Source organism: Canis lupus, chromosome 16 (genome assembly GCF_048164855.1).
Source record: "Canis lupus baileyi chromosome 16, mCanLup2.hap1, whole genome shotgun sequence".
Lineage (NCBI taxonomy): Eukaryota > Metazoa > Chordata > Mammalia > Carnivora > Canidae > Canis > Canis lupus.
The window spans coordinates 55,662,236-55,675,450 of NC_132853.1; the positions used below are offsets into that span (position 1 = coordinate 55,662,236).

Sequence of the window (13,215 nt, forward strand, 5' to 3'; positions counted from 1 at the left end):
ATGCTAGGGCTGCTCACACTTGAACTGTGATGTCAGGAAACAAAGCTGAGGGCAGTCTCCGAGGAGGGGGGCTAACTTGATGGGGAGATCACAAAACAGCAGCCAAAGGGAAAGGTGAGAAGGCAGGCATCAGATCCCGAGAGATGGAGAGGACCAGGGTGGGGGCACATGGGACTGACGGGGACCCTCCCAACAGCTAGTGAAGTGGGACCAGGGCAAGGTCCCTGCACCTGAGTGCCCAGGGGTTCTTTTCCGTCCCACCGCAGGGCAGCCGAGCCTCTAGCCCTCCCTGACATGGAGAAAGTTTCATGTAAGTACTTGTGCTTCCTACTTTTCTTCTGAAGGGCCAAAGAAGTGGCTCCTTTCCCTTGCACTGATGTGACTTCTTTCGGCTCATCCAGTTGCTTGTCCAAGATTTGCTGCAGGAGTTAGGGCTGCGACACAGAGAAGACAATCCCCATGTTACGCCCCGCTTTGTGGGCTGACTGGTGACACACCCTCTGTACCCCCTAGGCAGACAAGTGCTTCTATGGGAAGGACTGGAGTACCCCTAAAAGGCCCCTCAGCTCCTTTCTTTTTTTTTTTTTTTTTTTAATTTATTCATGAGAGGGATCCCTGGGTGGCGCGGCGGTTTGGCGCCTGCCTTTGGCCCAGAGCGCGATCCTGGAGACCCGGGATCGAATCCCACATCGGGCTCCCGGTGCATGGAGCCTGCTTCTCCCTCTGCCTGTGTCTCTGCCTCTCTCTCTCTCTCTCTCTCTGTGTGACTATCATAAATAAAAATAAAAAAAAAATCTTTAAAAAAAAAAAAAATTTATTCATGAGACACACAGAGAGGCAGAGACAGAGGCAGAGGGAGAAGCAGGCTCCTTGAGGGGATCCCAATACAGGACTCAATCCCAAGACCCCAGGATTACAACCTGAGCCAAAGGCAGATGCTCAACCACTAAGTCACCCAGGTGTCCCAAGGTCCCCTCAGCTCCTGTTCTGACTTCTTTAAGGCTTGCTCTGTCTTCTCAGGGCCACTCCAGGACCACAACCCCACCTTGCAGCCCCCTCCCCAAGCCCAGCTCCTGATGAGTAACAGCAGTGTCCGCACATTCGAGGACCAGGTCCTCTGTCCCATTTGTCTGGAGGTGTTCCGTAACCCAGTCACCACCGCCTGCGGGCACAACTTCTGCATGACCTGCCTCCAAGGTTTCTGGGACTACCAGGCTACTGCGGGCGAGACCCTCTACTGCCCCCAGTGCCGAGAGAGCTTCCCATCCAGACCGCGCCTCTGCAAGAATGTCATCCTGGAGGAGATGGTGACCTGCTTCACCCAGGCCAAGGACCAGACCTTGGGGTCCTCACAGATCCTGGCCGGGCCTCGGGACGTGCCTTGCGACTTCTGTTCACCCCAGAAGCTCAAGTCAGTAAAGTCGTGTCTGCAGTGCATGGCCTCTCTGTGCGAGAAGCACCTGCGCAGCCACTTCGAGGACCAGGTGTTCCAGGACCACCAGCTGCTGGAGCCCGTGTGGGACCTCAAGAGCCGCCTGTGCCGGAAGCACCGCAAGCTGCGGCGGCTGTACTGTCGCACAGAAGGCTGCTGCGTGTGCGGGGCCTGTCTGCTGGAGGAGCACAAGAACCACGACACCATCCCCCTGGAGGAGGAACGTGCCCGCAAGGAGGTGAGGCAGGGATCGGGGGAGGGTCAGGATGGGGGGCAGGAGCCCCGACCTCGTGGTTCTGAGTCTCTCACTGAGTGTTAAAGTCTTTCCCAAGCCTGGGCACACCTGTCCTTGGAGGGAAGTTACATAACCCTCCGAGGGACAGTCATAAAAGTAGACATGCCCTGACATGGGAAAGGGCTGGCAAGTTTGAGGAACAAGGGTCCGACGTTGTATGCGTGAGTTCTATGTTCATTTTTTTTCTGGCACAGAAGAAGGAAAGTCTAAAAGAAAACATTGTCATGGTAGGTGGGGCAGATCCCCACCTTTTCTCTCCTTTCACATTTTGTTCAACATATTTGTGCTGCTTTTCTTAGAGTGGAGGACTTCTATTTCAGACATTCTATCATGTGTATTCAGTAAGAGTGCTCTTCCCATGTGGCCACCCAGTGACGGTCTGCGGCCAGGAGCTCAGGCCGGAATATAAACCATTCGCCACACTGTTGAGCTCAGCTGACGCTTTTTCCATAGCCAGACTTTGTCAACAAAGCAAGCAGTGTGTTGACTGATAGTCTGGCTTGAGCTTCTTATTTTGTGTGGGCCACCAACAGTTCATGGACAGGCACCTGGAATGGCACAGTTCTATCATCTGTTTTAAACAAGAAAATGCCCATTGCTGGGACAGGTGGAGATGAAGGCTGCTCTCTAGAGGGACTTGGGACACATGCTGCCTGGGCCAGGTATCTCCGGGCTCCATATCTGACGTGCCCCTCCTCGACCCACCGCCTCCTCTCAAGCCACCAAACCTCCACAGCCCCTTTTTGTGACCTGAAACCCTGTGGTCATCACTGTCAGGAGCAGAGAACCTGATTCCTAAAGATGGGAGGAGAGTCTCAGGGAGTAAGGGTAGTCCTGGGCCATCTGGCCTCCAGCTCTGGTCTTTCTCTCTCTGGGCATCTTAGCAACGTCAGCAGCGTGTCTCCTCTGGGCTTGTAGGAGGGTTTCTCCCAGGCCACCTCTCTGAATCAAGGGCCGTCTCCTCCTCCCTCTCACTCCCAGGTGGAGGTTCGGAAGGTCCAGGCCAATGTGGAAAACCAGATGCTGATCATCAACTCTGATAGCCAGAAGCACCGAGGGCAGGTGGCCTTTCTCTTGGTAAGGCTGGCCTGCCCTCTCCCAGGCCCCGGCTTCTCACACACACACACACACACACACACACACACACCCTGCACCAGGCTGAGGGGCACTCTCAGGGCTTGGAACCCAGTGGTCAGCAACCGGATGCCTAGGCAGGCTCCACGCCCTAACAATGGGGGAACCAGGCTGGGGCTGGGAGATGCCTCTCGACACACCATGTACCCCACGCACACCCCCCACAGAAATTGATCCAGACAACACGTGATGAGGTGAACACCTGCTTCTCAGAGATCATCCAGGAGGTCAAACAGCTGCAGATGAAGGTCTTGGATTTTGTGGAGAAAGAGGAGGCGGCCGCTCTGGGGAAGCTGGGCAGCTCCATCCAGCAGAGCCACAACCGGCTCCTGAAGCTGGAAGGGGACAGCATCTGGCTCCGCACCCTGCTTGCCAACAGGAGTGACCAGCAATTTCTGCAGGCAAGGCCCACCCACCCCTTTCAAGGCCCTAGGGCTCTGATAGAGCCTCCATTCCCCCTCCACCCTCAGACACACCAGATCTGCCCAGATCCAGGATAAGCGATCAGCATTTGGGGCTGCATCTCTGTCCATTCTTTGGCCTCTGGGGGCCTCCCCATTCCAGGCCATTGGTCCTGAGCTTACACCAGCACCCTTGGCTTCTTCCTCCACCTCAGCACTCAGCCTGATCCTAACTTCCTGCCTTCATTTCCCTGGAACAGAAGGGAGTGGACGCTGAGATTCCAGGCATCTGCCACAGTCTATGTTTCTCTAGACTCTCCCAGACCAGGGATGGAAGTGAGACCAGAACAATCCATATAGCCTGGAATGAAATCCCCTTTCCTTCCCCAGCCCTGGCCTAGTCCCCAGCCCATTGCTGCTACAAGAGGGTAGCAGGCAGGGTAGCCAGCAGAGGTTTGGGTGGCAGCAGTCTTCTCTCCACGTGGGGCCCAAGGCTACCCAAACTGTTGCTGGGGAATTCAGAGCATAGACCTCCTTTCTTCAGCTGATGTCATATGTGGGGGGGGGGGTGGATTTCTAGAGCTGTTGCTCACAGTTGCCCCAACACACACACACACACACACACACACAGGCACACACATACCAAGAAACTTTTGGCAAAGTTTTTCACTAAGCAACTAAAAGCTCAAAAGAAATCCTCCTCCCATTGTTTTCTTTTTTTTTCCTCCCATTGTTATCTAATACACTTTGGTTAAACCATTAGGCTACAACAGCCATGCTTTTGGCAAAGCCCTAATCTCACATCACAACCAGGAGGAAGGGAGAGAGATGTCTAGGTTTGAAAAGCAGCAATTTCTCCACCTGCCCCATGATCCTGGGGACCCCGGGGACCCTAGCCTAAGCAGGAGCTCCTGGCCTCTGCGTAAGCCCTGGCTAACAGGTGGCACTGCTGGTCACTCCCCGAATTCAGGAGTTCCCCAGGCTGAAGCACTTCCCTGCCTGCATGGAACCCCTGATGGGAACCAACTGTGAGGAGAAACAGACCTTCCTCCAGTTGCCAGAGACTTTGGCCGAGCTCCGGACCCGGCTGATGGACGTGGGTCTCAGCTTCATCAATCAGATTCTCCTGAAGGGTCAGTACCTGGCAGTCTGGGGCCACTGGAGACTCACCTGCTTTCTGGGGTGGGACCACCCTACAGGGCAGTGCTTAGGGGCTCTAGGCACTCGTAGAGAGCCCTGCCTGCCCGTGTGCACCTTCCCCAGGTGTTACAGCCTCCCGGAAGCCCACATCTCTCTCTGCAAGGATGCTGGGCTGTAAGAGTATCCTCAGCAAAGCCCCTCCATCTTCCCCAGGCATTAAGATGAACTCCTATGAGGTGCTGCCCCCAGCTGTGGACAGGAAAATACTTCTCAAATGTGAGTCCTCAGTACGGGGGTCCAGACCCAGGGGTGAGAAGGAAAGGAGGTCCCAGCCCCACCTCCAGTCAGACCAGGGCTCCAGAGAGATGCCAGCTCTCTCTTGCCCTGACCTTCCTCTTGGGACTGGAGATCTCAGGAGGTCTCAGCTTGTGATTCCAAGGCCCTGAGAGGAGAGGAGGACTATCCCCCATGGGTGGGGCAAGGACCTGCTTATTGCCCAGCTGCTGGCTTGCCACCCTCCCTGGGCTCTGATGTGTGGCACAACCTCTGCCCTTGCCTGAGTGCCTGCCCGTGTCCCCGGGGGTTTCGCCAAGCCAGCTTGGATGACTCTGCCCATTTCTTCCTCATACAAAAATGTCTTTCTTTTTTACTATTATTAGTTTTTAAGTATTTATTTATTTATTTATTTATTTATTTATTTATTTAGGAGAGATACCCAGAGAGCATGAGACAGACAGAGAGCAAGCACGAGCAGGGAGGGGCAAGGGCAGAGGGAGAGGGAGAAGCAGATTCTCCCTCTGATACGGGCCTAGACCTCCGGACCCTGAGATCATGACCTGATCTGAAGGCAGATGCTTAACTGACTTAGCCACCCGGGCGCCCCCAAAAGTCCCCTTTCTTTTGATGCTTCTGCAGCCGCTCTCCTGGGGGGTGGGGACTGGGAGGCACATCTCAGTGACTTCCCTGAGATATGGTGGGGGGTCTCTCTGGGGAATCCCTGAGTCACCCCGTCCAGTCCGGGAGCCCTGGGCCCTCTGTCAATCTGGCTCAATCCTGTGTCCTCCCGCCCGCGCCCGGGGGAAGAGAGGGCCGGGGAAGGTGCTCACCGGGGTCCCTTTCCCGGCCACCTCCCCACCCCCAGGTTACTGCAACCTCAACTTTGACCCCACCACGGCCAGCGAGGAGCTGTTCCTGTTCAAGGAGACGCACTCGGTGCTGAACCTGGGCATCCTCCTGGAGCCCCTCGGCGCGGGCGGCCCCGTCCCGGGCTTCAGGCAGTGGCCGCAGGTGCTGTGCTCGCGCGGCCTGTCCGAGGGCCGCCACTACTGGGAGGCCGACGTGTCCAACTCGTGGGTGTGCCTGGGCCTCACCTACCGCCGCAGCCCCCCGCTCGGCGGCCGCCCGCGCCGCAACACCGTCCACCTGCTGGGCCGCAACCCCTACTCGTGGTGCCTGGAGTGGGACTCGCTCAGGTTCTCCGTGTGGCACGACAACGCGCAGACGGTGCTGCACGGCGGCTACCACCGCACGCTCGGGGTGGCGCTCGACTGCGGCGCCGGCTGCCTGTCCTTCTACGGCGTGGCGGGCGGCCTGAGCCTGCTCCACCGCTTCCTCGGCTCCTTCCTGGAGCCGCTCTACCCCGCGGTCATGGTCAGCAGCGGCGCCTCGGTCACGCTCAAGCAGCGCCCGGAGGCGGAGGCCTAGGTGCGGCCAATAAACCTGGACCCCGAGCGCTGGCTGGGCCTGGAGGAGGGGCGCCGGGGGTGGGGGTGGGGGGGCGCCCCCCGGAGGTCTGTGCTGTGCGGGGGTGGCCCCGGGAATCCCAGGAAACAGGCGACCCCCTCGGTTCCCGCAGCCACAGGAGAAGGGCTCCGAGCCAGGCTGGGGTGTCCGCACCCCCACATCCCAGCAGCCTCCGGAGCTGGGGGGATTCCTGACCTGGAAGCACAGCTTCCCCCACCGCGGGCGACCAGCCCATCAGAGGCCCCTGGCCTTGGTTTTCTCGGCTGGTCCTGGCTGCTCAGCCTCAGGGGCCCACGGACGTGTTCCCAAAGGCCATGAGACCTGAGTGGGGGGGCTTGGAGTAGGTGGCTTCTCTCTGCTCCTCCCCTGCAGGTGGCCGGGCTGAGAGTGGCACCTGACAGACAGATGGCTTAGGGGTGTTCTATCCCAGTTGCTTAATGGGGGCCTGGGAGGTTAAGCCGTGGAACCCAGGCTGATCTCAAGAAGCAAGGCTGAGGGCCTACTGTCCAGAGCGCAGTCTCACACTGCTGGTGTTTCAGTCTGGAGCCGATGTGGAACTGAGGCTCTCCACCCCGCCGCCCTCCTCTGTGTGGCTGAAGGCTGTCTTCCCAGCGATGGGCACACCCCACTCTACTCATAGCATGTAGCACTGCCCAAAAGCAAAGGGGCTGCTTCCACGTCCAGGCCTCCGCCATCCCACCTGCCTGGCTGGGTGTGCGGGTGTCTGCCCTTCCTGGGAGAGGCTGGATCCCCGCCAGGTTACTGCCTTGCAACTGCAGGAGTGGGCCTGGGGATTCGGCCCCTCTAGGGAAGCCACCTCAGCATTTCCAGCTTCAGCCAGCCTCTTGTTCCTCCCGCTTCTCTTGTGGGGGGGCTCTCAGGTTAATGATTGACTCCGAAGAGGAAATGCTACAAGTCCTGGGAGAGAACCCCTCCGGCAATGCAGTCCAGAACCGGGCCAAACAGCACCCCACAGGGTGTGCCTGAATTCCATCCCCACCCAGCCCCTTGGAAGAGAAATTAGTGATCCTAGTTTCCGGTCAGGAGAGGTCATTTAGGGGTCAGGGCAGGGCCAGACTGCAATAGGTGTAGAGGGTATATGCTCAAGGTCTCTCAGGCTGGGGCATTGGCTCCTCTAAGCAAGCTGTGTCTTACCCATCTTCCTTTCTGGTGTCTTCACTCAGCACCAATTCCAGTCATTCTTGTTTTCCTTGAGCATGCTGATAGGTAGGAATCACCTTTCCAAGGAACACCTTTCCAGTGTTCAGGAGAGGTCTTTTCATATCCAAATGTCTCAATCTAGGTTCCAACACCCACCCACCCCCCCCCCTACCCCCCCCACCCCCCCCCCGCAATCTTCATTCTTCCTGGGCTAAGGTCAAGAAATGCTGAGGTGGGGTACAAGGAGACAGCAGAGCTGTTCTGGTTAGCCACATGGATAGATCTCTGAGCCCTTCCCCATCCGGGAGCTGACAAGGAGGCAGCTATCCTTACCAGCTCCTCCTGGGGTGCTATTGTGATGCCAAAACCATCCTCATACCCTCAAGCACATGTTGGTTGAAATCCACATCTGTATTTTTAAAAGATTTTATTTATTCATAAGAGAGAGGCAGAGACTAAGGAAGAGGGAGAAGCAGACTCCCTGCAGGGAGCTGATGTGGGACTCAACCCCAGGACCCCGGGATCACGCCCTGAACCAAAGGCTCAACCACTGAGCCCCCCAGACATCCCCACTTCTGAATTTATTTTTAAGATTTTATTTATTCACGAGAGACACGCAGAGAAGCAGAGACACAGGCAGAGGGAGAAGCAGGCTCCATGCAGGGAGCTCGATGTGGGACCCGATCCCGGGATCCTGGGATCATACCCCCAGCCAAAGTCAGAGAATCAACTGCTGAGCCACCCAGCTATCCCCACATCTGAATTTAATAGGGGTATTTGCTTTCCTAAACAGCTCTTCATTTGCAGTTCCTAGGCCACTAGGAAATCACAGTGATAGTCCTGAGGGTCCTCAAAAGCTTTTTAGTATTTCAAAAACCCAAATAGCAAGCAAGCCTGCACATCAGGGAGGCTAGCCAGCAAGCCAAAATGTCAGCATTTTCTGCTCAGGGCTTAACATGTGCCTCACGGCAGAAATATGCTAGAGGCGTCCTCCTGGGTGCCAGATCAGCCAGTGCTTTTGGATAATCCATGTCTGTGAACCCTATCCCTTCCCTTTCCCCCACTGTGGAGAGACCAGGGAGGGGACTGTCCCTAGAATGCCACCCACACACTTCTGATGCCTTCCTGCTGCTGCTTTAGACTCAAATATTTTTATTGTGAATCCAGACAGGCTGTAAACTAATCTGTCTCCAGGGATTATTTCGCTTTAAAAATGTCCAAGTTGTTCCTTACAAATAGATTGTGTTCCTGTATGACTTGGGTAATTTTTAAATTAATCTTTTTTTGCATTTTTTTAATCAAAGCAATGCTTTTATTTAACAACACATAGTGTTTACTATATGCCAGCCTCTGTTCATGGCAAATGAAATGTTCATGGCAAACATGAACTCACATAATCCTCATAATAATGTTATAAATAGGTATGAATTATCCTTATTGTATGGATAAGGAAACTGAGAAGAGATTAAGTGACTTGTCCAAGATCATGAAGGTGTTTAATTGAGCAGTCAGGATTCAAGTCTACTCTTAACTTTTTTAATTTTCAAGATTGTATTTGAGAGAGAGTACACAAGGGGTGGAAGAGGGAGAAGCAGGCTCCCCACTGGGCAGAGAGCTGGGTATGAGGCTTGATCCCAGGACCCTGAGATCATGATCTGAGCAGAAGGCAGATGCTTAACCAGCTGAGCCACCCAGGCATCCCTATTATTGTGGGTTTGTTTTTTTTTTTAAAGATTTATTTATTCATGAGAGACACAGAGAGAGAGGCAGAGACACAGGCAGAGGGAGAAGCAGGCCACACGCAGGGAGCCTGACGTGGGACTCAATCTCCAGGATCAGGCCCTGGGCTGGAGGTGGCGCTAAACTGCTGAGCCACCCAGGCTGCCCCATGTGTACTTTTTTTTTTTTAAGATTTTATTCATGAGAGACAGAGGCAGAGACATAGGCTGAGAGAGAAGCAAGCTCCCTGCGGGGAGTCCAATGTAGAACTTGATCCCAGAACCCCGGGATCACGCCCTGAGCCGAAGACAGAGGCTCAACCACTGAGCCACCCAGGTGTCCCTGTTGTGTACTTTCAAAACGCAAAAGTTACTCAAAGTGCAAAAATTACTTATTCACTGGCTGTATAACATTACATTCTACAAATATGTCCTATAGCTGTGGCGTGTGGTTTTTTTGTTTAATCTCTACACCCAACGTGGGGCTCAAACTCATGACCTTGAGATCAAGAATTGCACACACTTCCAACTGAGCCCGCCAGGAACCGCTCCTGTGGCTTTGTTTGGCTTTAATTCCTTGATTCCCACTAGAGGTGAGCGACACGTGGCAACCCAACCAAAACCACAGATGTTGCTTCCTCCATGTTACCCCACGTTTGAACGCAGAAGGGTCAAGGTAGGGGCTAAAGGATGCTGGCAACAACAGGGTCCATCTCATCATGTTGTCCCACAGAGGGGAGGGATCAGAAGCAGGACCAGGTGGCAGGAACCTAGGGAAGAACCCTGAACCCTAGGGGAGGTATGGTGTGCTCAGGCTGGAGGTAAAGGGAGGGGATGTTTGTGGGAACCTCAGGCAGAGTATGCCTGGCATATGGTGGGTACCTGATGGCTGCCAGGAGCACCCCACCCAAGAGAACATAAGCTCAACTCTGCACTTTTCCTGTGAGGAAGGCCCCTGGTGGCAACATGGACCAGGCCCCACCTGCTAAGGAGAAGTGGGCTGTCTCCAGCCTGCCCTGCTGGCTCAGTCCCACCCCAACTCCACTCCCCAGATCCTTGCCACAAACATCAGTCTCCAGTAGCTTTCATGGACTTCATTACCAGCCCTTATACCACCCCTACCCTCTGAAGGGTCTTCCCTCCTGGCCTTTGCTCCCGCTATCTCCGCTGTCTAGAGCACTCTTCCATTGTCGCCCCTGTAAGCCCTCCACATCACTTGTCATATTCTACTGTGCAGTCCTTTAAGACAGCTAAGATGCTCTGCTTTCCAAGAAGCCAGTGTTTTGTTTTAAGATTTTATTTATTCATGAGAGAGACAGGCAGAGACATAGGCAGAGGGAGAAGCAGGCTCCCTGTGGGGACCTCGATGTGAGACTCGATCCCAAGACCCTGGGATCACAACCCGAGCCAAAGGCAGATGCTCAATCACTGAGCCACCCAGGCGCCCCTCAAGAAGCCAGTCTTGAACCCCGTCTCCCTAAGCCAAGTGGTGTTCCCTCCTCTCTGCTCCTTAACACCCTCTGGATGCATCCCTCCTGGCATCCACCTGTTTCATGTGAGAATTCTCCATCGGATGTAGGAGCAGCCTGGATATTTCATGTCTCCAGTGCTTAACACATGCCTGCCAGAGAGTGGGTGCCTAATAAACGTTGACCCAAGGACTGAAGGAAAACTTCTAGAGGTTGGAGGGGAAGGGGCCACCCAGGTCCTTTCCTGGGTCAGGTCAGGCTGGATGTGAGTGGCCTGGCACGCTGCTCGTTGACTTTTTTCCCCTCCCTTTGCCAGCATTTTGCTAAGTCTGCACACACTCTGTGTCCAGGTGTAAATAAAAGGCCTTCCTACTCCTCCTTTGGCTCCCATTTTTTACTTCCCCTCTACCCCGGAGATTCTTTGAGGCTGAGGATCGATCCTCCAGCAGGTGTGTGTGTGTGTGGGGGGGAAACACAAACCCCTCTCAGCCTCTGTTTCCTGACCTGCAAAATGGCATGGAGAGGAATACCATTCATATTTGTTAAAGATTATATGAGTCCCAGTGCTTCCCAAACCAGGCCACTGGGAAACATGCATTTGGGGCAGGGCCAGGACTAGGGTGAAGCAAGTGAGGCATTCACCTCAGGCTCAAAATTTAAGAAAGGCTCCCAAAAAACCTCAGTCACCAAGATAAATATTTTAATGCAATATTTTACAAAATCAAAATTAATGCAAAAATCCATGATGGGGGATGCCTGGGTGGCTCAGCGGTTGAGCCTCTGCCTTTGGCTCTGACAGGTCATAATCCCGGGGTCCTGGGATCGAGTCCGACATTGGGCTCCCTGCAGGGAGCCTGCTTCTCCCTCTGCCTGTGTTTCTGCCTCTCTCTGTGTGTCTCTCATGAATAAATAAAATCTTAAAAAAAAAAAAAAAATCCATGATGGTCAGAATTTCAAAATTGTAAAGAAAGACCAGACCTTACCCAGTATCTGTACTAGATGCTTTGTAACCCCTCAGACTAAGCCTGACCCTGACTCCAATAAAATTTTATTCATGAAACCAGATGACTCCTTTGGACATAGTTTGTTGATATGATTTTCGATAATTGTTGCATTAAATTATTTACCCTGATTACTGAAATTTGTTGGTATCCTGTAAATTTTGAGCTCCAGGCAAGTGCTTCACCTGCCTCATCCTAGATGGGCATGTCACATATCTGGAATTGAGTAGCTGGACCAGGAAGGAGGAGTCGGCGGGGATGGCAAATGTCCTGCAATTCTCAGAATAGCCATCCCCAGTTTCCCTGTTGTTACTAGGATATATATGTGCACAGGTACTGCAAATGAAAAGTTAAACAACATTCATTTAGTGGCCTACCCTTGCCAAAATAAATAATAATCAAAGTGTCAGAAGCCCAAGGGCACCCAGTAAAAGGCTTTTGGTTCCCTGCCAAATGTTTCTGGAAGCTGACTCTTCCTCATTTATGACTGGATTCTTTCTGCTTGGAGGACGTGTGCCTTAGTGCTTTTGTGTTTTATGCGTAGTTGGGAGGTGACAACAGTGGCTAAATTTCAGCCCAGTTTGCTCCAGTGTTCCTCAAATGGCTTCTTAGGGGCTCTTGTGGGCCAGGCACTGGGGGGCTCCCCATGGGCTACTGTGGGAATCAAGGTAGACGGAGTCTCTACCCCAGTGCAGGGAGTGGAGGAGGAGAGACCCTAAGATCAGTCACAGTGGTGAGTGTATCTAGCCACACACTGAGGTAAAAGCTCTTCAGAGGAAGGGTTGACCAAGAAGCCATCGCATACCAGGCATCAGCAAACTGTGTGGCCCATTGCCAAGCTAAGAATGGTTCTTACATTTTAAAAAAATATTTCATTCATTCATTTAGTTTTAAGATGTTATTTACTTATTCATGAGAGACACAGAGAGAGAGAGAGGCAGAGACACAGGCAGAGGGAGCAGGCTCCATGCAGGGAGCCCGATGTGGGACTCCGATCCAGGGAGTCCAGGATCACGCCCTGAGCCGAAGGCAGACGCTCAACCGCTGAGCCATCCAGGCGCCCCTTCATTTATTTATTTGAGAGAGCAAGCAAGAGCGAGATAGAGAGGAGAGAGAGATTTTTATTTATTTTACAGAGACAGAGAAAGCACACAAGCAGTGGGAGCAGCAAGCAGAGGGAGAGGGAAGGGAGAAGCCGACTCCCCGCCAAGCAGGGAGCCAGACTCAGGACTCCATCCCAGGACTCTGGGATCATGATTCGAGCTGAAGGCAGACGCTTAACCAACTGAGCCACTCAGGCGCACCATGGTTCTTATATTTTTAAATGGAAGAAAAATTAAAAGAAATGTTTTTAAAGACGTTATTTATTCATGAGAGACACACAGAGAGAGGCAAAGACATAGGCAGAGGGAGAAGCAGGCTCCTTGCAGGGACTCCAGATCACGCCTGGCCCAAAGGCAGAAGTTCAACTGCGAAGTCACCCAGGCGTCCCTAAAAGAAGAATATTTTGTAACACATGGAAATTACATGATGATCCAATTTATCTGCCAATATTGATTTATTGGAACACAGTGCTGCTCATTTGTTTACATATGTAGCTGCTTTTGCCAATAATGGCAGTATTGCAACCAAGACTGATTGGTTTGCAAAGCCTAAAATATCTACTATATGGCTCTCTACAGAAAAAGTATGCCAACTCCTGATTGATTAATTGATTGATT

General features: G+C 53.3%; 1 protein-coding gene across 2 annotated transcripts; it reads left to right on the forward strand.

Annotated features, from left to right (window-relative positions):
* LOC140607120 (E3 ubiquitin-protein ligase TRIM65-like) lies at window positions 1-6,132 on the forward strand. 2 transcript variants are annotated; one of them, XM_072781508.1, is made up of 8 exons: window positions 1-114; window positions 267-310; window positions 1,021-1,670; window positions 2,709-2,804; window positions 3,029-3,262; window positions 4,233-4,395; window positions 4,526-4,678; window positions 5,544-6,132. In XM_072781508.1, exons 1-8 carry the CDS (start codon window positions 80-82, stop codon window positions 6,104-6,106), a joined length of 1,938 nt encoding a protein of 645 aa, XP_072637609.1. In that variant the 5' UTR covers window positions 1-79; the 3' UTR covers window positions 6,107-6,132. The 2 variants fall into 2 exon arrangements, with proteins under 2 accessions (XP_072637609.1, XP_072637610.1); XM_072781509.1 differs by having other exon boundaries at window positions 4,616-4,678.
* Window positions 6,133-13,215: the final 7,083 nt, after the last annotated feature.